This window comes from Bos indicus x Bos taurus, chromosome 10 (genome assembly GCF_003369695.1).
Source record: "Bos indicus x Bos taurus breed Angus x Brahman F1 hybrid chromosome 10, Bos_hybrid_MaternalHap_v2.0, whole genome shotgun sequence".
Lineage (NCBI taxonomy): Eukaryota > Metazoa > Chordata > Mammalia > Artiodactyla > Bovidae > Bos > Bos indicus x Bos taurus.
This window is the reverse complement of record NC_040085.1, coordinates 101709532-101734027: the sequence shown is the minus strand read 5'-3', so window position 1 is coordinate 101734027 and position 24496 is coordinate 101709532. Positions and strand designations below refer to the sequence as shown.

General features: G+C 49.8%; 1 protein-coding gene across 1 annotated transcript in view; it reads right to left on the bottom strand.

Moving 5' to 3' along the window:
* Window positions 1-778: 778 nt before the first annotated feature.
* Window positions 779-24496, bottom strand: part of KCNK13 (potassium two pore domain channel subfamily K member 13) — a 106220-nt gene continuing 82502 nt past the window's right edge. Inside the window, exon 2 of the mRNA XM_027552718.1 lies at window positions 779-2391. Coding sequence (XP_027408519.1) covers window positions 1532-2391 — 860 coding nt within the window. The 3' untranslated portion in view covers window positions 779-1531. The remainder of the gene's footprint in view (window positions 2392-24496) is intronic.

Below are 24496 nucleotides of genomic sequence, written 5' to 3'. Positions count from 1 at the left end.
GCCTCAGGAGCCCTAAGTTCAAAGCCTAGGGCTGCTGCTTATCACACTTTGGATCTAGAGCACTCCTGGGATCTTAAAGGAAATACTTGGGTTTGCCAGATGGAAGAAAAGTCAACAGCCTGGACAGGGAGCCGTTGCGGGTTCTGAGGCTGGGTGGATCATGGGCCAAGAGCCCAGACCTCTTCAGAGACCAGGGTGCTTCTCCCGGCTGTTCACCATCAGCCAGAGCGCCCAGACGAGGGGCAATCCCTTCTGGCCTCTGTCTCCTTCTGTCAAAAGCAAGGAGGTTGGATGAGATGGTTCCTAAGGGTCCTCCCAGTCTGACGTTTCTGCTTAACAGTTCAGTTTCACCAGGCAGGGCTTTTCTGTATTATCCTCTTTATGGGGCCATCTTTCCTCCTCATTTCTGAAAGTGTCATGTGGACATCATTCTTAGCTTATAAAAAACAGCAACTATTGCTTATAAACCCTGCTCTCATGCCCCAAACCTTTTGCATTGATGAAGATCAGCAGCCCTCTTTCGTAGCATGGTCTGCTTTAACAATATGCCAAGTAATATCATCAGGCTTGTTACAGTCCCACGAGGCAGGACCCAAGAGGATTAGACAGGAAAAGCCAGGTTTCATTATCCGGTCTAGAATGTTTCTCCAGCCAAGAATCCAAGATGATGTTCACAAACCCTAAAGGTTAATTTCTTATTTCCTTTTCTGTGAGCACAGTAAGTACCTGTTTAATGAAGCACTCTACCCCAATATGCTTAATGAGCACTCATGTAAGCTTTGTTAATAAAATAAGGCTTTATTAAATTTTCAATTTTAATAAATAGTCGTTATCTCTGCAATGGGCCCCAAGCCCTGGTAAAAATACAGTGGTCTCTGGGACCGTTCAGAGGAACACGGTAAGCTCCAGTCTTCAGGGACAAGAGCGGACTCTCCCCATCACCTTGCTGCGGTTTAAAGGCCTGAAGCTGAATTTTATTTTCTTAACCATGCTGAGGTCCACATGCACCTCAGTCAAGCCTCAAGATCTTACAAATAACAGAAAAACAAAAACAGAGAAGCAGGCATAAGGAGGAACAGGTGATTTCCGTAGCTGCAGCACCCCAGAAACATCCGCTCGGAAGGCAGCTCAGCAAAAAGAAAGCCCAGTCGCGTTCTGCCTTCGCTGAAAGGCCTCGGAGAGGCTGTGAACTCAGTCGTTCGGACTTCCAGGGGAGAACTCGCATCTTCAGGATCTGTATTTCCAGATGAAGAACGGAACAGCAGGAAATCGAGGCTTAAGTAAGCCGTCCGTCTCTTGGGTTCAAATTCTGGAGCAAGACGAGTCAGGAGACCACGCACTGACTGCTTGTGTGGTTCATTTCTAGAGTGAATTCAGACTTAAAGAAGGATGGAGGTAAGGAGAGAGGCATCGAGGCTTCACGGTCCCGCAGCCCTGGGACGGGGCAGCCTGCTGGAGAAGAAGAGACCTCTCCAGTGGGGCTCCAGGCGGGAAGGAGCAGCTCCAGGAGGCGCCCGGGGGCGCCGCGCTCCTAGCTGCCGGCGCTCGTCTCCGCCAGCCTGCCGTTCATGACGGCGAAGGCGCCCACGCCCCCGGAGAACTCGTCGTCCGCAGGCGGCGTGCTCGCCCGGCGCGGGCGGCCGCTGGCCGCTTCGGACAGCTGCTTCTGGAGGGCGGCCAGGGAGGCCTTGTTGGCCGCCAGCAGGTCCTTCATGGAGACCATCTCGCCCGAGAGGCGCCGCGCGCCCGAGCTGCCGTCCGCCTCCGCGGCCCCGCGGGCCCCGCTGCGCACGCGGCCCGGCCCCACGGCGTTCCTGCGGGGCGGCCCGCCGCGGCCCCGGCCCCGCCGGCAGCCCGCGCCGGCCGCCCGGCCCAGGGCCCAGTTCACCGCCTGCCGGACGAGGATGGACACGACGTTGAACAGCGAGTAGAGGCAGCAGACGCCCGAGAGCAGGAGGACGAAGTTGGCCACGCGGTAGAGGCCCTGGCCGTCGTAGCGCGCCTGCTGGCCGCTGACCAGGTCCCCGAAGCCGATGGTGCTGAAGGCCACGAAGCAGAAGTAGAGCGCGTCCAGGTAGCCCCAGCCCTCGGCGGCCGCGTACAGGCCGGCGGCCCCGCAGCACAGCGCCAGGGAGGCGGCGCCCAGGGCCAGCAGCACGACGCGCACGGACGGCTTCCCGGCCGCCGCCGCCCGCCCCGGGCTCCGCGCGCGCCGGCCCGCCCGCCTCCCTGGCCGCCGGGCGCCGCACCACCTCGTGACGTGGGCGATGCCGGTGATCAGGCGCTCCAGGAAGAGGTTGAAGAACAGGAGGGTGCTGGAGCACCCGAGGAGGCCGTAGCCGATCAGGAAGACCTTCCCGCCCACTGTCGCTGGAGTGGCCATCCCAAACCCTGCAGGAGACAGAAATCGGAGGAGAGTGAGGGCCGGCGTGGCCGCGAACGGGGTCAGAGTCTCGGCCTTGATGGCCGGCGGTGGGGCTTCCCTGGTGGCTCAGCTGGTGGAGAATCTGCCTGCAATGCGGGAGACCTGGGTTCCATCCCTGGGTGGAGAAGATCCCCGGGAGCAGGGATAGCCTACCCACGCCAATATTCTTGGGCTTCCCTGGTGGCTCAGCTGGTAAAGAATCCGCCTGCAATGCGGGAGACCCCGCTTCCATCCCTGAGTCGGGAAGATGCCCTGGAGAAAGGAAAGGCTACCCACTCCAGTATTCTGGCCTGGAGAAGTCCATGGGGTTACAAAGAGTCAGACTTTCACTTCCCTTCACTTCAGGTTTAAGAAAAAGTTAATGAGGGGGCTTCCCTGATAGCTCAGTTGGTATAGAATCCGCCTGCAATGCGGGAGACCTGGGCTCGATGCCTGGGTCGGGAAGATCCCCTGGAGAAGAGAAGGGCTACCCACTCCGGTGTTTTGGCCTGGAGAATCCCAGGGACTGTATAGCCCACGGGGTCACAAAGAGTCGGACACGACTGAGCGACTTTCACTTCAGAGGACCTAAAGAAACAGTTCCCTTAAAAACACTCCGTCCCAGCCTTTCTAGGAATGGGAGGGAGAATTCCCACTTCCTTTTGAAGACATGAAGTGTTGATCAGAGCTGGGCTGCTCAAAGCCGGTATGCTGCGGCACTGCCAATCAGAAGAAGACACCTCTTCCTCCAAGTGGGCTCCAAGCCAGTGACAATGGCCTGGTGGTGAGAACATGGACTGCGTTCCAGCCCCCCTCCCAATTCTGCTAGATGTTCTTATACAGTAGACAACCCGAACAACCAGACTGAACAGATGTTATTCAGAGAGATACACAAAGGCTCTATAAAGAAGTCTTACAGAGACTCATGGGAATTCACTTACTCTACAAACACTTATTGGCTGCCATTCCAGGAACTGGGACTAGAATGGTGGGAAAAGGCAGATCTGGTCCCTGCCTTCATGGAGCTCTCATGTAGTAAAGTGTTTATTCTGTGATAGGCGTTGTGCTGGAGAATGTACAGGGTCCTACGGGAAATGCTAAGAGGGAAACCGTTCTCAGATTTAGGGTCTGGGAAGTGAAGTCTAAACAGAAAGCTAAAGAAGAATCTGGCAGGCAAGGCAAGGAGGTGCGTGTGTGCGCACACTCGTGTGTGGTGCTGGTGATGCTTCAGACAGAAAGAGCACGTGCCAGCAGATGTGGAAATCAACATTTTTCTCAAGATTTCCCCACCTTTTAAACAACATTCTCACGTTCTGGGAGCGCTGAGGGATTGGGGTTAGAGTTCGATAAAGTCTCTCTTGACTTTGTCTCTTCCTGTTCACAAGTGTGACCTTCTTGACCTTTCTACTCCCACACACAGACATGTAATTAAGAATACCAATTGTAGGACAGTGGACACCACTAAGAAAAAGGAGAAACGGAAGAGGAAGACACTCAGCACTTGTCACTCAGGGGCGCTAAGCTTCAGCCCACCCTGAGGGACACAAATTCCTTCCAAGTAACTGATTCAGTAAACCTAAGGGATCTTATTTGTCTGAGGGGACAGGCATCAAAGTCCTTTTGAAAAAAAAACAAAAACACATCATTTGAAAAATAAGTCCTCAGCATGCCTCCCTGGGTTCCGTTTTTAAAATTCAAATCAAACCTCGCTGTTTGCATAATCAGGTCCTGTCTCCTAGCTGGGGCCCCATCGCCGGGATCTCTTGGATTCGCCCACAATCCTCTTTCCTGGTAACAGCCTGCTATCCGCAAACAAACGCTTTGCTTTGTTGCTGTGGCTGAGCCGGTGGGGCCTCCAGCGTATCCACCGACGGAGTCAGATCCGACCTGTCCGTGAGCTCCTGAGATTGTAACTGCTGCTCCCTGAGGGGGCGCCAGAGGGCCGCCTTTCCCCAACACCCGGATGCGCACACTGTGTTAATGTTTCAGTTCAGTTCAGTTCAGTCGCTCAGTCCTGTCGACTATTTGCAACCCCATGAACCGCAGCACTCCAGGCCTCCCTGTCCATCTGCAACTCCCAGAGTCCACCCAAACCCATGTCCATCGAGTCGGTGATGCCATCCAGCCATCCCATCCTCTGTCGTCCCCTTCTCCTCCTGCCCCCAATCCCTCCCAGCATCAGGGTCTTTTCCAATGAGTCAACTCTTCGCATGAAGTGGCCAAAGTATTGGAGTTTCAGCTTTAGCATCATTCCTTCCAAAGAACACCCAGGGCCGATCTCCTTGAGAATGGACTGGTTGGATCTCCTTGCAGTCCAAGGGACTCTCAAGAGTCTTCTCCAACACGACAGTTCAAAAGCATCAGTTCTTTGGCGCTCAGCTTTCTTCACAGTCCAACTCTCACATCCATACATGACCACTGGAAAAACCATAGCCTTGACTAGACCGACCTTTGTTGGCAAAGTAATGTCTCTGCTTTTTAATATGCTATCTAGGTCAGTCATAACTTTCCTTCCACGGAGTAAGTGTCTTTTAATTTCATGGCTGCAATCACCATCTGCAGTGATTTTGGAGCCCCAAAAAACAAAGTCTGACACTGTTTCCCCATCTATTTTCCATAAAGTGATGGGACAAGATGCCATGATCTTCGTTTTCTGAATGCTGAGCTTTAGGCCAACTTTTTCACTCTCCTCTTTCACTTTCATCAAGAGGCTCTTTAGTTCTTCTTCACTTTCTGCCATAAGGGTGGTGTCAGCTGCATATCTGAGGTTATTGATATTTCTCCCAGCAATCTTGATTCCAGCTTGTGCTTCTTCCAGCCCAGTGTTTCTCATGATGTACTCTGCATAGAAGTTAAATAAGCAGAGTGACAATATACAGCCTTGATGTACTCCTTTTCCTATTTGGAACCAGTCTGTTGTTCCATGTCCAGTCCTAACTGTTGCTTCCTGACCTGCATGTAGGTTTCTCAAGAGGCAGGTCAGGTGGTCTGGTATTCCCATCTCTTTCAGAATTTTCCACAGTTTATTGTGATCCACACAGTCAAAGGCTTTGGCATAGTCAATAAAGCAGAAATAGATGTTTTTCTGGAACTCTCTTGCTTTTCCCATGATCCAGCAGATGTTGGCATTTTGATCTCTGGTTCTCTGCCTTTTCTAAAACCAGCTTGAACATCTGGAAGTTCATGGTTCACGTATTGCTGAAGCCTGGCTTGGAGAATTTTGAGCATTACTTTACTAGCGTGTGAGATGAGTGCAATTGTGTGGTAGTTTGAGTATTCTTTGGCATTGCCTTTCTTTGGGATTAGAATGAAAACTGACCTTTTCCAGTCCTGCAGCCACTGCTGAGTTTTCCAAATTTGCTGGCATATTGAGTGCAGCACTTTCAGAGCATCGTCTTTTAGGATTTGAAATAGCTCAACTGGAATTCCATCACCTCCACTAGCTTTGTTCGTAGTGATTCTTTCTAAGGCCCACTTGACTTCACATTCCAGGATGTCTGGCTCTAGGTGAGTGATCACACCATCATGATTATCTGGGTCATGAAGATCTTTTTTGTACAGTTCTTCTGTGTATTCTTGCCACCTCTTCTTAATATCTTCTGCTTCTGTTAGGCCCATACCATTTCTGTCCTTTATCAAGCCCATCTTTGCATGAAATGTTCCCTTGGTTATCTAATTTTCTTGAAGAGATCTCGAGTCTTTCCCATTCTGTTGTTTTCCTCTATTTCTTTGCATTGATCACTGAAGAAGGCTTTCTTATCTCTCCTTGCTAGTCTTTGGAACTCTGCATTCAGATGTTTATATCTTTCCTTTTCTCCTTTGCTTTTCACTTCTCTTCTTTTCACAGCTATTTGTAAGGCCTCCCCAGACAGCCATTTTGCTTTTTTGCATTTCTTTTTCTTGGGGATGGTCTTGATCCCTGTCTCCTGTACAGTGTCACGAACCTCAGTCCATAGTTCATTAGGCACTCTATCTATCAGATCTAGTCCCTTAAATCTATTTCTCACTTCCACTGTATAATCATAAGAGGTTTGATTTAGGTCATACCTGAATGGTCTAGTGATTTTCCCTATTTTCTTCAATTTAAGTCTGAATTTGGCAATAAGGAGTTTATGATCTGAGCCACAGTCAGCTCCTGGTCTTGTTTTTGCTGACTGTATAGAGCTTCTCCATCTTTGGCTGCAAGGAATATAATCAGTCTGATTTCGGTGTTGACCATCTGGTGATGTCTATGTGTAGAGTCTTCTCTTGTGTTGTTGGAAGAGGGTGTTTGCTATGATCAGTGTGTTCTCTTGGCAAAACTCTATTAGCCTTTGCCCTGCTTCATTCCGTATTCCAAGGCCAAATTTGCCTGTTACCCCAGGTGTTTCTTGACTTCCTACTTTTGCATTCTAGTGCCCTATAATGAAAAGGACATCTTTTGGGGGTGTTAGTTCTAAAAGGTCTTGTAGGTCTTCATAGAACTGTTCAACTTCAGCTTCTTCAGCGTTGCTGGTTGGGGCACAGGCTTGGATTACTGTGCTATTGAATGGTTTGCCTTGGAAAGGAATAGAGTTACTATTTAGTTTTCCAATTAAATTCAACTATCCTTTCTCAGCTTGTTAGTCATTCAATTGTATCTGACTCTGTGTGACCCCATGGACTGTAGTCCGCCAGGCTCCTCTGTCCATGGGATTCTCCAGGCAAGAAAACTGGAGTGGGTTGCCATTTCTTTCTACAGGGATCTTCTTGACCCAAGGCTAGAACCCCTGTCTCCTGCACTGCAGGCAGATTCTTTACCGCCTGAGCCACCAGGGAAGTCCTAAACCACATTACAGGACATTAATAGCATGAGCTACTCCTTAGCATATAATTAATTCCTCCAAGAGGCTGGAGGAAGACACCACATCCTAGCTTTTTAGCTGGATGGCATGGAGTGGAATGAGCAGGAGGACCTGGTAAGGAAGGAACAAGGGACTGGGGATAATTCTGCTGGCAGGGATAATTCTGGCCCTTAGTGGTAGAATGTCAGACCATCATCTCTTCTCTGGAACGCTTGTTTTGAAACTTAAAGGTGCTCAGTGACTCTTGGCAGTGTAGGCTTCATTATTAGATATCCTCGTTTGATGTAAGGAAGTTCTGTCTTTGTTGTCTTGTCTTTGTTAGTATCTTTAGTTCTTATCCCCAAGCTCGAGTTGAAATGAGGCGGCTGAAGTAGCAGAGGATTAAGAAAATACTGAGTTTACAGACTGAACTGAGAGTGGTGGTTTTTTCTACCTAGTCCAGGAACACAGCGGGGTTGGCGAAGTGTTGAGTGACTGGTTCCTGATCTAGGGGCGCAGGGGCACCTCCTCCGGCTCAGTGAATTCCTGAAGCCAGTAAAGCTTCTGCATGTCCCTGCATGAAGACGATGTAAAAAGGAAACCTGGAGTCCTTACCCAAGGCTGTAAAGCTAGCAGGGTACTTCGGCTGTCTTCACTGAAACAGAACTGAGGCAACACGCAGGAAAAAGGAGCAGAGTTTATCTGGGGCCATTTATTGACCCAACAACATTCCAGAAACTGGGTAAAGTCACTGAAATGGGCATAGCCCAGAAACAGCAGCAGCTGTATACACAGAGGGGCGAGAGGAAACACTTGCCAGTGATCAGAGGAGAACTTACTTGTGTAATGCAGGGTTCAAGAGGGCCATTTTCTTGTAGTGAATCATCCTTTCTGGGCTGCCCTGGTGTTCCAGGGGCTTCCCTGGGGTCTCAGACAGTAAAGTGTCTGCCCACAATGCGGGAGACCTGGGTTCCATCCCTGGTCGGGAAGACCCCCTGGAGAAGGAAATGGCAACCCACTCCAGGATTCTTGCCTGGAGAGTTCCATGGACAGAGGAGCCTGGTGCTACAGTCCAGGGCTCGCAAAGAGTTGGACACAACCGAGCGGCTTCACTTCCTGATGGTCCAGTGGTTAAGAATCCATCTTGCAATGCAAAGGACACCAGTTCGATCCCTGGCCCAAGAAGATCCCACACGTCACAGGGCGGTAGGGCCCATATTCCCCAATGACTGGGCCCACACACCACAACCACCAGGGCCCACACACCACAACACCAAAGCCCACACACCACAGCCACCAAAACCCACACACACCACAACACCAAAGCCCACACACCACAACACCAAAGCCCCCACACCACAGCCACGGGGGCCCACGGGCCCTGAGCCCGAGTTCCACAGCCCGAGACGCCACTGCGGTGAGAAGTCTGCACACGGCAACGAGAGGGATCCCCGACCCGCCGTGAGTAGAGAAAACTCTGCACGGCAGTGGGGACCCAGTGCTGCTGACAATGTTAGTATTGAAAAGCCTTCCTTCCTGATGCAAAGAGGACTCAATGATTCTCCTCTTGGTGAGCAGAGCAAAGGGAGTGAATGTAGCTCCCGACCTGGCGTGCTGCAGTCCACGGGGTTCAAAGAGCCGGACACGGCTGAGCGACTGAACCACGACCAGCAGAGGCAAGAGCAATGACTCACTGCGCGGCTGTCAGCTTCGGGACCCGGCGCCAGGCGCCTGGGCCACACCAGGATGGCCTGGACGGGGTCCTCCTTCTGGGAGCCCGGCATCCAGACTGGGACAGATAAACTGCCTCCACAAATCAAGGCAGGGTGAGGCCAGGGCTGTAGCAAAGCACGATGGTCCTGCCCTGGCTTCAGGGCCCCGGATGCAGCCTTCCTTGGGACAAATGCCCGTGATACATAGGGGGACAGTGCTGAAGGCAGCTGACATGCTTGATAAGCTGATGTTTTTCTAATGAGTGAGACTCCTAGTGATGCTATGACATGTTCCAGAGACTGACAGATTGATCGAGGATTGAAGTGCAGCTGTTTTCCAATACTGGGCTATTTCCTTCTGTTCAGCAAAGTGGCTCATCTACACGTATACCCACACCCTCTCCTTGTCAGAGTTGCTTCCCATTCAGGTCACCGCAGGCCGCTGGGTCTCGTCCCTGTGCTGTCCAGCAGGCTCCCATTAGCTCTCTATTTTCACATGTGTCACCTCCCACCGTGCTAACCAGGTTTGTTCTCTACATCTGAGACTATTTCTGCTTTGCAAATAACTTCATCTACACTATTTTTCTGGGCTTCCCAGGCTCAGTGGTAAAGAATCCACCTGCCAATGCGAGACACATGGGTTCGATCCCTGGGTGGGAAAGAGCCCCTGGAGTAGAAAATTGCAACTCATTCCAATATTCTTCCCTGGAAAATTCTGTAGACAGTTCATGGGGGTTGCAAAGAGTTGGACATGACTGGCATGCACGCATACCATTTTTTATAGATTCCACAAGTAAGTGACGATATATTTTTCTCTTTCTGACTGACTTCAGTCTCTATGACAATCTGTAGGTCTATCCACATCTCTGCAAATGGCATTCCTTTCTCATTCCTTTTTATGGCTGAGTAATACACACCACATCATCTTTATTCCTGTTGATTGTTCCAGGAATTTAAATCTCCAGATTCTTTCTTGTTTGGCTGGTTTTAAAACATTCAACTTTATGAAAGAAGGGATAATTCATGACTGTTGATTACCTACCGAATTTTCATGATCACTGCCCTCTTTTTAATCAGCAAAAATAACAGAAGACGGTACAAGCAGTGGTGTTCACAGAAGCAACCGGAGACCGCTTCCTGGTGGTTGCAGTTAGAGGTGTTTCCATAGCTCGGACTTCTCTCAGAGCTCAAAAGTGTGTCAGCTAATAAGGCAGGCTTTTTCATACAAAGTCTCCCCTTTTTTGAGCCCCCTATTACTGGGCATTACGAACGCCTTGGATTGGAAATAATAAGCCTCAGGGTCCTCCTCGGTGGGGAAAAGGGCACAGGCGTTATCAGAAGCGTGCTGTCTGCCCGGTTCACTGACTCCTCATCCCCACGCCGCTCCCAGCGGTGAAGCCAAGTTAGACCCGAGGCCTGTCTCGTCTCCAGGCCCGTGACCTCCCACCTGACCGCACTGCAGGGAAAGCCGCCGTCAGTAGCAGACGCGCTGAAAGTAGACCCCACGGAGGGAAACGAGCCGAGTCTGACGTCCCGTGGTCCACACAGACACCCACCCGAGGCGCTGCCAGACCCGACACGGCCGGGGAGCGGCCGACGTCAGACGCCGACGCCGCCGTCCTCACTGACTCAGACGCACAACGCGGAACGTACGTGCCCCTCCCACCACGCGCTGCCGTTCAGTCGGTGTTAAAGGCCTGTTGCGCACATGCATTTGGTCCCCTCGTGTTTCACACACGCACGACGGTGACTGTCAGAGGGGGTGCTTTCCAGTGTATGCGTACCTGAGCTTCAGGTCTGAGGTCACGGGGCTTGTGTCCAGCCCCCGAGTCTGGGAGCGCACGGCCCAGCTGACTGGGGGTCGCGGGCACAGTGTGGTCTGGAGGCCGAGGCGGGGCTCACCTGGTGGTCTGCTTCCGTCTGGCCCCCTTGACTACTCCAGATCTGTTTCCGATGTGATTGCAACCTCAGGGTGGCTCCTGATCCTGGGTGTGTCCTTGGGGTCTGGAAGGAAGTGGCAGGCCTGGCCAGGGGCCCGCCACCCCCACAGAGCCCCTCACCTGGACCACGAGGACACAGCAAGACCTGCCGTCTCCTGCCCCTTGAGCACATACTGTCTAAATATTCTCTCAAAAACTTAATTAGGGTGAAAAATCAAAAAGTTTCATGTTATACTTTTCAAGTATACACAAAGCTAGAGAGAACACAACAATAAACTCGTGTTTCCTGGTTTTGGCAGCTGTCAACATCTTGCCAATCATGTTTCTCCTATCCCACCCCACCCCCTTTACTTGCTGGAGCTTTTTAAAGTATTGATAAACCCTAGACAGCATGCCATCTCATCCATTAATAATGATGCATCTGTAACTGACAAGCACCTTATTTTCCTGATGTAACCACTATATCATTACCACACCTAACTAGATTAACACCAGCTCCGCAACACTAACTAACACCCAGTCCACACTCCAGTCTCTGGAAACTGCACAGATCACCGGTACGAACCAGGATCCTAACAGTCCACGAAGTATACCTGTTACGTCTCTTTCCTTTGTTCACGGTCTCCCTTCCCGTTTTTCTTTTTTTATGCCACTGAGTTGTTGATCAAATGTGCCCTGTAGACTTTCATCATACTTTTTTCTAGAAACATTTGGGGAAAAATGTGCATTATGAGAGTGCCCTCAGATGCAGTAGCAAATCGCAAACACTGTGCGGAGACCTACAAATGAGCATGCATTGTCTAGAAAGCAATTTGAGAATATGTATCGGACATCTTAAAAATATTTATATCTTTTTATTTATAATTTTTAAGGAATATTCTTCAAAACTATCACAAATGTGACTAATTATGTACACTGATGTCACCCTGTCTTTACTTTTAACAGTGAAAATCTTTAGCAACCTAAATGGCAGGTAATAGGGCTGCAACCAAGTAAAAGTAGCTGCCAAGATGAAGCCGTTAGAATTACATACACACAACAGAACTAAAACAAGTAATTCTAAAATCTATATGAAACCACAAAAGACCGAGAATCGCCAAAGCAGTCCTGAGGAAAAAGAAAGAAGCAGGCTGCAACATCCTTCCAGACTTCAGACAACACCGCAAAGCTCCAGCGATCAAGCAGAGGGGTCCTTGCACAAGAACAGACCTGTGGACCAGCGGGGCAGAGCAGAACGCCAGACATAAAGCCACCCACCTACGGCCAAGTAGTTGTCGGCAAATGAGGCGAGAACACACAACGGGGAAAATACAGCTTCTCAGCAAGCGGTGCTAGGAAACTCGACAGCCGCATGTAGACCAGGGAAGCTAGAACATTCTCACACCACACACAAGAGTAACTCAGAACGGCTTAAGATTTAAATACGAGACACGACACCATAAAGCTCCTAAAAGAGAAAACAGGAAAACATTCTCTGACATAAATCGTAGCAATGTTTTCTTAGGTCTGTCTCCCAAGGCAATAAAAATAAAAGCAAAAATAAACAAATGGGACCTAATCAAATTCACAAGCCTTTGCACAGCAAAGTGAAGTGAAAGTCGCTCAGTCGTGTCCGACTCTTTGCGACCCCATGGACTATAGCGTGCACGGGATTCTCCAGGCCAGAATACTGGAGTGAGTAGCCTTTCCCTTCTCCAGGGGATCTTCCCAACCCAGGGATCGAACCCAGGTCTCCTGTATTTCAGGCAGATTCTTTACTAACTGAGCCAAATGAAACGACCATCTACAGAGTAAGAGGAAATATCACCAATGATGTGACCAGCAAGGGCTTAGTTTCCAAAATGTACAAACAGCTCATACAATTCAATAATAAAAAAAAAATCCAGGTGAAACATGGGCAGAAGAAATAAATGGACATTCTTCCAAAGAAAACATACAGATGGCCAACAGACACATGAGAACAACAGAGGTTCCTCAGGAAACTGAAAACAGCTGGCGTGTGCTCCAGCGGTCCCACTCCTGGGCAAGTATCTGGGCAAACTGTGATCTGAAAAGATGCCCGCACGCCTGTGTTCACGGCAGCGCTGTCAACAGTTCACAGCCAAACGCCCCCCAACAGACGAATGGATAAAGAAGACGCGGCCTGTATAAATAGTGGGAAACCACTCAGCCATCAAGAAGAATGACATAATGTTATCCGCAGCAACGCGGATAGACCCAGAGACGATCATATTAAGTGAAGAAAATCAGGAAGAGAAAGAGAAAGGCAAATAGCACGCGACATCACTTAGATGTGAAACCTGAAACATGACGCGGACGAGTTTACCTATGAAACAAGCAGACTCATAGGGAATAGACTGGTGGCTGTCAAGGGGAGGGTGTGGGAGGGATGGAGTGAGTGTGGGGTCAGCAGACGCCAATGGTATATGCAGAGTGGGGCGACAAGAGTCCTGCCGCACAGCACAGCAGACCGCTCAGCACCCAACAAGAGTCCTACCGCACAGCACAGGAGACCGCTCAACACCCTGTAATAGACCACGATGGAAAGTATGAAGAGAATGCATACCCACATATGTGTAACTGAATCGCTACGCTATGCAGCAGAAATTAACACATCACAAACTGTCCTTCAATAAAATAAAAATTTTAAAATTCCATATATATGATATACATATACATTATGTACAAAATAAGCTAGAAGGATACATACATAGGGAATATAGGCAGTATCCTATGACTATAAATGGAGTATAACCTATAAAAAGTGTGAATCACTATATCGTACACCTGTAACTTATATTGTATATCAACTATACCTCAATTTAAAAATTACATGGACACCTATGGCTGATTTGTGTTGAGGTTTAACAGAAAACAACAAAATTCTGTAAAGCTATTATCTTTCAATTAAAAAATAAATAATTTTTTAAAAAATTACACATACAAAGAATTTTTAACAACTAGAGAAAATGTTAAATGGAAAAAAGCAGAGCCAAGATGTGTCTACAGAAAGACTAGTCTGGATCATCTTCATTGATTATTTGTTGGATGAAAGAGTGAACCTCACAAAATGTACTTATGCAGTTCTCTGTATTGTAGCAGTTAAGGTGTTTTTGGATGCCAGTAGGGTTAGGGTTAGGGTTAGGGCACCCCACTCCAGTACTCTTGCCTGGAAAATCCCATGGACGGAGGAGCCTGGTAGGCTGCAGTCCATGGGGTCGCTAGGAGTTGGACACGACTGAGCGACTTCACTTTCACTTTTCACTTTCATGCATTGGAGAAGGAAATGGCAACCCACTCCAGTGTTCTTGCCTGGAGAATCCCAGGGACGGGGGAGCCTGGTGGGCTGCCGTCTACGGGATCGCAGAGTCAGACACGACTGAAGCGACTTAGCAGCAGTAGCAGCAGCAGCAACAATCGTAAAAAAGGGTGGCTTAAACACGAAAGGGATGTATTATCTCATAGAACATGGCATTTGGAGACAGGGCAGCTCCAGGAACAGTTAATTAGGTGGCTTTGGAACATGATCTATGAGCCCGATCACTTCACCTTTTCTGACTTTGGCTCCATCAGCATGTCGGCTAGCCACCCATGCCAGCAGCTTCAGGAGTGACCCCCTCACACACCCGTGTCCAGAGTCAACACGTGTTTTGTTCTTGCCTTGCTTACATCTTTATCAGAGCAGAGAAGCCTTTCCAGAAGCCCCATGGCAAAATTTCCATCGTATACCAGCAACAAGCAGCAACAAGTCACAAGCCCGCTTCTCAAACTAGTTACCTACAGAAGGCGTGGATTTCTTCTCAGACTGGTTAGGGTTTACCAGCATCCCCGAAAAAGGGATGGGCCCCAGAACCAACAATGTCTGCCAATACAGAGAAAAAACAAACAGAAAGAGACAAAGTCTTAATCAGGTCATTTTAGGGTGGTGATGGTGTGGGTGATGTAATTGCTTCTTAATGTTTTCTATCTTTCATCACTTTTTTTTTAAGCCTACAGTACCCAGTGTGGTAGGCCATGGGGTTTTTTTTGTTTTTTTTTTTAATCTTTAATTACTTTTAAACTGAAAAAAATATGTTAAAATATTTTGAAAATATTCTGGGACATTTCTTCAGATTGCATGTAAACACCTGCCCGGAAGAAGCATTCCTCTTGGTTTATCTCATTACACTAAGAAATCAAACTTTGACTTGAATAAATGTCTTCATAATCTTTTTTTGATTCAGAAATGCTTCTTTGTGTGGGATGAAAGGAGTGTGTGGATTTTTTTTTTCCCCAAAAGACCCTTCAATTTCAAAAGACCCTTCAATTGAAGGGACCATTCAGTTGGGATGGGAAAAGGAGGCAAGAGCAGACCCCGTGGATTGTTGTTGGGTGGGGTGGGGAGGGGGTTCCAATGATGGAAGCCTCGCTAGGCACACTGTCTCTACACAGACCTTAGAACCACAACTGTTAGAGCTGGAAGGGGCTTCACAGCTTTCACACCCAAGCTGTGGTTACAGGCGAGGAAGCCGAGGCCACTGCCCAGGCAACCTTCTGAGTGAGGCCTGGCCTGAGCCCTGCCCTACCCTTGTTGCCTGGGTCAGTTGTTCCAAAGGCGATTTTGAACAGACTGCTCCCAGGCCTGCAAGCGCTCGAGGGGAGGAAGCCTCCTTCCTTTCCCGAGAACCCTGGGCAACCTAGAGACCTGCTCTGATCAACAGAACACGGTAGAAGGGAGGCTGCAGCAGTTCCAGGCTTAAATGGCAAGAAGCCCCCAAACTTTGTCTTTCCCTCCCAGGACGTCTGAGCCACCGTGTAGGAAGCGTGACCCCTTAGCTGCAGAAGGAGGCCTGGCCTCAGCCATCCCAGCCCGCGCAGATGCGAGTGAAGCCTCCTGGACCTTCAGCCGCAGTCGCGCTCCCAGCTGAGTGCCGTGCGTGAGTTATACCAGCTGATACCTCGTGGAACCAAACAACCAGCAGCTGAGCCCACAGAGCCACACAATTGTGAGAAACGTCCCAAGTTGTTTAAGCTGCTGTTAATACTTTGGGGTGGTTTGCTACATAGATAACGAAATGTCTTCTCTTTGGGACTTGAAATTTTTTCAAGGGACCCCCAGGAACTTCAAGAGGAAGCCTGCAAGGGATTTGGAATTTAATAGAAAGTCCACCCGTTAATGAAGCAAGTTGTTGAATCTTTTTGACGTTAAGGAACAGACACGCGCTGAGGGCGATGGCGGGTCGGTTGCCTCCAGTTTGGGTTGTTACGAACAGTGTTTCTAGAGACATTCTGGTTCATGTCTTCTGGTGCACACACCAGCCATGTCTCTCACATACACTTACTTAGGAGGGGGACTGCTGACTCACAGGACGTGTATGTGGTCAGCAGAGCGCAGTGCTGACTCACGCTGCCCACACCAATGTGTGAGAGTTCCGGTTCCTCACAGTCTTGCCAGTATAACCATGCGGGTGGGTACACAGTGATTTACATGGCACCTCCTTGATGTCTACAAAGTTGAGCAGCTTTTCATACACTTCGTGGTCACTTGGACACCCTCTTGAGGACCTGTTTAATTATTCCGTCCTTTCCCTCTTTGCTTGTTGACTTCCAGGGGACAGAAATAATGAGGCTCCAGGCCTCCAGGGCTGCTGAAAGCACGCGAGGCTTGCTTGGTGCACTCATTCGCACGAGGCGCTGGCGTCCACGCACTCTGTTTGGCCACCCTTGTATCATGCCCAGCACTCACTTCTCCAATGGTGAATCGCTTCTAACATTCCCCATGCTACCCAGGATTCCCCCTGGCGCAGCCTTTCCTGACAATATTCATAGTGCCAAGCAGCCACCTCTCGAGAACGGACTCCAGGAGAGACACTGCTATTTGACGACTAACCGCCTCGAGGGTGTGAACTGAAGCTAACTTACACAATCCACTCTTACCTGTTTATAGTGAGGTGTTTCACGATAAATGGCCACTCAGAAAATATAATCATACCAGAAACGGCTACCGTTAACACCCTGGCCAGGATTTTTATTTGACAAGCCAGTCTGAACCCTCTAACGGGAAGCTGTGGCTGGGTACCAAATGCTGGCACAGCACGTAGGAGAGAAATGACTTCCATTCACCTCCCCCTGGGTCACCCCTGCACTCAGGCAAGCGGCAAGAGGACCACTCAAAGCCCTCTATGAAGACTTTCCAGACCCTTCAAAGCCACTCCTTTCCTGTCCCAAAGGCTGTTCGCTGAGTTCTGCAAGAGGAATTCTTCTGCCAAACAAGTCTCTTTGGCTCCGTGGGGTTTCACACGTCCCCATGTTTGTGGTCACCCGGGTCCTCCTTATAGACTGAGAAGGCAGCCCTGCAGTCCCTAAAGTCTAGCTAAGACCGTCTCTCCTTTGGCTTGGTTCTTGCTTTACAACCAACTACTGGAAAATGACCAAGAAGGGACGATGGGACACAGAACTCGCTTTCTCTGGCTTCTCTGAGTTTTCCTTCCTGGTCTGGCATTGTCCCCTGTGGCTCCTGTATGTGGAATAAATCATGGCTGCTCAGCACAGCCTCAGCGGAAGCTCTAGTACTTTGGCCACCTGATGCGAAGAGCTGACTCATTGGAAGAGACCCTGATGCTGGGAAAGATTGAAGGGGGCGACGGAGGATGAGATGGTTGGATGGCATCACCAGCTCAATGGACACGAGTTTGAACAAACTCCGAGAGATGGTGAAGACAGGGGAGCCTGGTGTGCTGCAGGCTATGGTGTTGCAAAAAGCGGGATACGACTTAGCGATCAAACGGCGACAAAACGCTGTGCTAAGCGCAGAGGCGTGGGGTAGTTAGAGACAGTTTCTGCCGCCCAGGAGCATCCAACCCGATCCAGAAGGTGAAGCGCTGGAGACAACACACGAGGAGGAAACCTGAGCTTATCAGGTGGAGCAGACGCCTCCCTGAGCCCCTGCCCGACACGAAAGGTGGGCGGAAGCCTTCTGTCAAGCTCCAGGAAGAATGGAAGGTCTGAGCATGCCTTCATTTACAGGCTGAAAATTCACCGAGAAGTGAATAAAGTAGAAGGGAACTACAGTCACCCAGGACAGAAGCTTTGAAGTTGAGTACTCACGAAAACTCCCTGAGGAGCTGCTTAAAAACTGAGGATTTCCAGGCCTCACCCAAAGATTCTGACTCAGGAGGTCCGATGAGGCCAGAAAACCCGCGTTTAAACCAGCACCACGGTGACTGTGATAAACGCACTGCGGTGCCGCTTAGGAAAACGTCACCTGCTGTGGTCAGAGCACGGGGCGGGGGCTGGAGACAGTGGGCATGTCTGCCTGGGAAGGTTCGAAAGCAAGCCCCCCCCCTCACCGCATTTACCCCCCAAAAATCCCAGTGAAGGGTTAATACTTCTGGGGTCCTAGAGGCAAAAGTGAAAGTGAAAGTCACTCAGTCTTGTCAGACTGTTTGCGACCCCATGGACTACACAGTCCATGGAATTCTCCAGGCCAGAATCCTGGAGTGGGTAGCCTTACCCTTCTCCAGGGGATCTTCCCAACCCAGGGGTCGAACCCAGGTCTCCCACATTGCAGGTGGATTCTTCACCAGCTGAGCCCCAGGGAAGCCCAAGAATACCGGAGTGGGTAGCCTTTCCCTTCTCCAGGGGATCTTCCTGACCCAGGAATCAAACCTGGGTCTCCTGTATTGCAGGCGGGTTCTCTACCAGCTGAACCATGAGGGAAGCCTAGAGGCAAAGGCAACCCCGTTTCTTTTGTCTATTAATACACAACACGGAAAGCCCCTTCAGGTGGCACGCGGTATCAAAATGAGCTCTCTTGGAAAGCCCTGGGTTAACGGTGGGGCCGTAGCAGCTGCAGCCATGGTGCAGCTGCTCCCCTTCTTTGGATTGAAATGTTTCCTAAAATATTCAAGGACTTTTTACTGCGTGCGTCACTTACACTGACTAAGGAAATGAAGCATGGAAGGGGCACCTCCCAGCCAGGCCATCCCCTGGTGGATGCTGTGCACGATTTAGTTTTTGTAAGTGGTTTTGGATTATCGCAGGGCTGAGGGGAGGGACGTGAGGAGTGTGAGCGAGGGCTGAGGTGGGCACTGGTCCTGAGTCAGCTTTCTCGACGGGCCTCTGCTGAGCGCCGGGCAGGCTCACCTCGGTGAAGGAGCAGACCTGGGGCTTCTCAGGGGCTCAGCAGTAGAGAACCCGCCTGCCAGTGCCAGAGACGCGGGAGATGTGGGTTTGATACCTGGGTTGGGAGATACCCTGGAGGAGGAAACGGCAACCCTCTCCAGTATTCTTGGCTGGAAAATCCCACGGACAGAGGAGCCTGGCGGGTTATATATAGTCCCTGGGGTTGTAAAGAGTTGGACACAACTGAACGACTGTGCACACACACACACACACGCAGTCGTGTTCCAGGCAGCGCTCCACACTGTGTACCTGACCCCCTGGCACCAAAACCGCCTGGGAGCCTGTTAGGTGCAGACCCTGAGCCTTGCCCAGTGGAGCGTGTCTCTGGGGCTGGGCCCAGTCTCCTGCCCGTATCATCAGTTACCCTCAAGCAGGAGAACCACTGTTCTGGCTTTCCATTGAAGACAGGCTTGCTCAGCGATGTCACAGACCAAGAGAGGACCGAGACAGCTCTTGGCCTTTAGGAAGTCGGTAACTGCATTGTTTACAGCGATGTCATTGACGAATGCGCGATCTAGTGATGAGAAAAACAACGGATGTAGGTCGGCTTTAGGAATTTCCTCCTCCGTTCTACGACCTGCTGCCTTAGTGTTAAAGCTCTCTGGGTCCTTACGCACAAGGCTACTTGACTGTTCCCTCCAGCTCCCTGAGGCGCGCAGAACAGGGTCCAGTGAGGATGAGACGGAGGCTGGCACTTTACACTGTGAGCCAGCAAGGTGCTGAGCGCTTTACAGGAAAGTGCTTCAGTCCTCATCCACCCTTGAGAAGTAGGAATATCATCCCCCCCTGAGTAAAGAATCCACCTGCAATGCAGGAGACCCCGGTTCAACTCCTGGGCCGGGGAGATCCGCTGGAGAAGGGATAGGCTACCCACTCCAGTGTTCTTGGGCTTCCCTGGTGGCTCAGCTGGTAAAGAATCTGCCTGCAGTGCGGGAAACCTGGGTTCAATCCCTGGGTTGGGAAGATCCCCTGGAGAAGGGCAAGGCTACCCACTCCAGGATTCTGGCCTGGAGAAGTCCATGAACTGTATAGTTCATGGGGTTGCAAAGAGACAGATGTGACTGAGCGACCTGCACTCTCACTCTCCTGACACAGGAGAAATCTGAAGTCCCCAGAGGCTAGGAAAGCTGCTGAAAGCCGCTCAGCACACCAGTTAGAGGCTGGGTTCTAGTGCAGACTATGAATGCCCGAAGGGTGTGACGGCCACACCTCGTTCTGGTTGCCCCTTTGGTAAATGGGGGTAGGATGGCCCAGATGTACTCTAAGGAACTTCAAGTTCAAATATGCTGTGATTCAAGAAGGCAGGGCGTGAATCTGAGCTCATTAGCTCCTTCTGTTGTATTCGACGGTCCCAGGATTCTGGGGTGAGCTCAACTTAGGTATCCACAGCTCTCCTACCAGTCGGGTGGGTGAACCTATCGCCTCCCTGTTGGTAACATTCCTCAACCACAAAGACAGTACAGCTGATTTAAAGTGTCTCATAATGCACCAAGCAGGCCAAAGGTATTCTCAGTGTCCACCTGTGATGGGTACGCTTGTGGACTCCAAAGTTAGGCATCCTTCCTAAAGTTAAGGACATTTGTAGAATGTGCTATTTTTAGGATTATGACTCCTTTCTCATCTCAGTAACAGTAAAGCAGCCTTGACGAAAGATTATGATATTATGTGTAGTAAAGACCAAACTATTCTCCAGGTAACTCTAAACTAAGGGACGTTTCTACACTCTTTAGCAATAAGTATTTCATAAGTCAAAAATAAATGACTGATGTCCTGACTATAAAAGCAGAAAACAGGGATGTGACCAAAAAAAGGACTCTTCACATCATTTCATTACTTTTAAGTCACAGTGAGTTTTGTCCTCAGTCCAGTTCAGTCGCTCAGTCGTGTCCGACTCTTCTCGACCCCATGAACCGCAGCACGCCAGGCCTTCCTGTCCATCCGCAACTCCCAGAGTCCACCCAAACCCATGTCCATCGAGTCGGTGATGCCATCCAGCCATCCCATCCTCTGTCGTCCCCTTCTCCTCCTGCCCCCAATCCCTCCCAGCATCAGGGTCTTTTCCAATGAGTCAACTCTTTGCCAAAGGCCAAAGTATTGGAGTTTCAGCCTCAACATCAGTCCTTCCAATGAACACCCAGGGCTGATCTCCTTTAGGATGCACTGGCTGGTTTTGTCCTCAGAAGGTAACAAAATTGGCCTCATGGGAATCAGACTATGTCAGCTCCCAAAGAGGAATTTTACAAATTTCATTTTCCTGAGAGATCCACGGAGTCCTGGGGGCATCAGTTCTGTGTTTAATGCTGTCTCAAGCTCCCTTTCTCCTCACAAACCTTTAGCTAGTGTGACAGTAGGAATAAATGCTATCATTATTTCTGATTTTACCCTCATTTTCAAAGGGGAAAGTCATTGAATTTACTTATCTCAAGTAGATGTCCCAATTCCAGGGCTTCGTAACTTTGAAATCCTGAAACTACCCCCTTAGAAGCCAGCACCTATAATTAAGTTCTCTTGTGAACAAAACTGCCCTCCCCCAGACTTTAAGAAACGGCTCAATTAAGTAGAATGTTAGCGCAACACAGGTGGTGACTGATGGAAGGTGTTTTTCTTCAACATGAGTGAGGGGATCTGGCTGCAAGATGTTTTGAGGCATTATGAAAACGTGTGTGTGTGCACGTGTGCATGTGTGTGCACGTGCGTGTAAGCATGTGTGTGCTCAGTTCTCGGTTGTATCCAGCTCTTTGAGAGCCCATGGATCGTAGCCCACTAGACTCTTCTGTCCATGGGATTCTTTAAGCAAGAATACTGGAGTGTGTTGCCATTTCCTCCTCTAGGGGTTCTTCCCGATCCAGGGATCTGACCTGCATCTCCTGCATCTCCTACATTGGCAGGCAGATTCTTTCCCACTGAGCCACCTGGAAAGCCCTTATTAGATAAAGCACAAGCAAACCCACCTGCCTTTGTGAATTTCTTGCTGCTGATGAGACGGCTGCAAGGAGCGGCGGTAGCTGCTGTACCCAACAGTGGTGCCCATCTGTTCTGTGCAACCTGGGTGGCTTCCAGCCCACCTTCTCGCCACCTCCCTCTTTCCAGAGCAGCAGCCTCTGAGCTCCTTTACAGGATCCTAGTGCTTCTGGAAATCTAGGGTGAAAGTCAAAGACCTGGAGAGTATTGCTGTCTCTCTCACCTTTTATGGAGAAGGCGATGGCACCCCACTCCAGTACTCTTGCCTGGAAAATCCCATGGACGGAGGAGCCTGGTAGGCTGCAGTCCATGGGGTCGCAAAGAGTCGGACATGTCTGAGCAACTTCACTTTCACTTTTCACTTTCATGCACTGGACAAGGAAATGGCAACCACTCCAGTGTTCTTGCCTGGAGAATCCCAGGGATGGGGGAGCCTGGTGGGCTGCCGTCTATGGGGTCGCACAGAGTCGGACACGACTGAAATGACTTAGCAGCAGTAGCAGCAGCATGATGTAACGAGAATGAAGGAAGCATGCCCCACACAAGCTAAACAACAGAATCATGTAAGACTAAAGAAATATATGTCATTTATAATATCACACGCTTTTCCCCACTCTGTATTTATTCCCTATAAACTCATGAAATTTCCTCCATCATGGACTAAGGGTTTGTGTCCTCTCCAAACGTATATGTTGAAACCACATCCCCTCAAAGCAATGCATCAGGAGGTGGGACCCTTGGGAAGTGAATAGGTCTGGATGAGGTCATGAGGGTGGAGCCCTCATGAGATTCTCCATGAGCCCTCATGGGATTCTCGCCTTTTTGAGATTCACCAGCGAGAGCTAGTTTCTTCTCGACTTTCCACCCGGTACGGAGACAAGGAGAAGACAGCAGTGTGAAATCCCTCAGAGGGCCGTCACTCAGAAGCCAAGCAGCCTCGAGAACTGGGAGAGAGGAGACTTCAGTTGCTCATTAGTCACCCCGTCCATGGTACTCGTTACAGCAGCCTGAGCTAAGGCAGAATGTTACTACTCTACCAATACCTACCCATCATTACCCAGAATGTCCTAGAAACATTTGGCAGACATCCTCACCCTTTCAATGAAAAGTAGCTCCAGGAATCAAAGCTCCCTGCAGAAAAATCAAGGTTTTCTTTCCTGTTCTCCCTTCCTTTCTTCTTCCCTCTTTTCCCTCCCATTTCTTTAAAAGAGTCTTTAGAGACTCAAACCTCATTCTTCGAAGAGGCCCCTTCCAGGCTTTACCTAAATGAGTCATACTGCTCTGTAATAAACTGTTCATTGAGGGAACTCTGTTGGGGCCTTTTCTTAAGAATATTTAATTTTTGGTATTATTAGTTTCAGAAAGCAATATGACTTTCTTTTGCCCAAAGCCAGTAGACAACCAGTCTCAGGGAACACAGTGATGTTTGGGCACAAATGGAGTCAGTGTAAGAGCTGCCAGAGGGGCTGTCTGGAAGATACAGAGGTAGCAGAATGGCCTTTCAGCTAGTCAGGGGAAAGAAAGGCCTGATTCACTCATTTTTCCACTGAAGGAAGAAACCCCGAAGACAAACATTTCCGGTGAACTCAGGCTATGAACCCAAACGCAAGGGTCTTCAGTAAGTTACTTTCAAAAATGGAAATGTGAACTTAAAAGTCAGAGAACAAGTCTGAGGAGCCCAGTGCAAACCAGAATCCGGGTGCACCCTGCACCTGGCGTGCATCTGTCAACGACGCTGCTTATGCTGAGCGGTGTCAGATTTGACCGCAAAATCATGGGGCTGGAAAAGGGCAAAGCTACTGGTCACCCACTGGGGGCTGGGGAGATGAGTGAGCAGCTGTTCACTAGACACAAGGCCTTGAAGAGAGCGGTTCAAACCCTGCACTGTATCTCCGGGACGCTCCTACCGAGTGTGCTTTCAAGGGAGGCCTCCGGAAACCGACGCAGAGGGGTTTTCTTCCCATGACACCACTTCCGGTTTTACTGGCAAAACAGGCTCTGCAGTTGAGTTAAAGTTCCATACTTCTACCTTCCTCTTCTTTCCCTCGTGCATCTAAAGAGCTCCTTCTCCTTGACGGGTCACCTGTGTTCTCCCCACTTACTCATCCATTCGACAAACGTCTCCTGAGCGTGTGCTCTGTGCCAGGCGCTGAGCTAACTATGATTAGTAAATAAGATATCGGTAAATAAGTAAGATATGGATGGCTCAAATGGTAAAGTATCCTCCAGCAATGCGGGAGACCTGGGTTCGATCCCTGGGTGGGAAGATCCCCTGGAGGAGGGCGTGGCAACCCACTCCAGGATTCTTGCCTGGAGAATCCCATGGACAGAGGAGCCTGGCGGGCTACAGTCCACGGGGTCACAAGGAGTCGCACACGACTGAGCGACTGAGCACAGGACAAATAAGATATCACCTTCAGCTTCCCTCAGCCATATTTCTTCCAGAGTTTATACTTTCTTCTCCACCAGTTTCTGCTTCATTGCCTAAATGTCTTCACAAGTTCATCAGCTTCT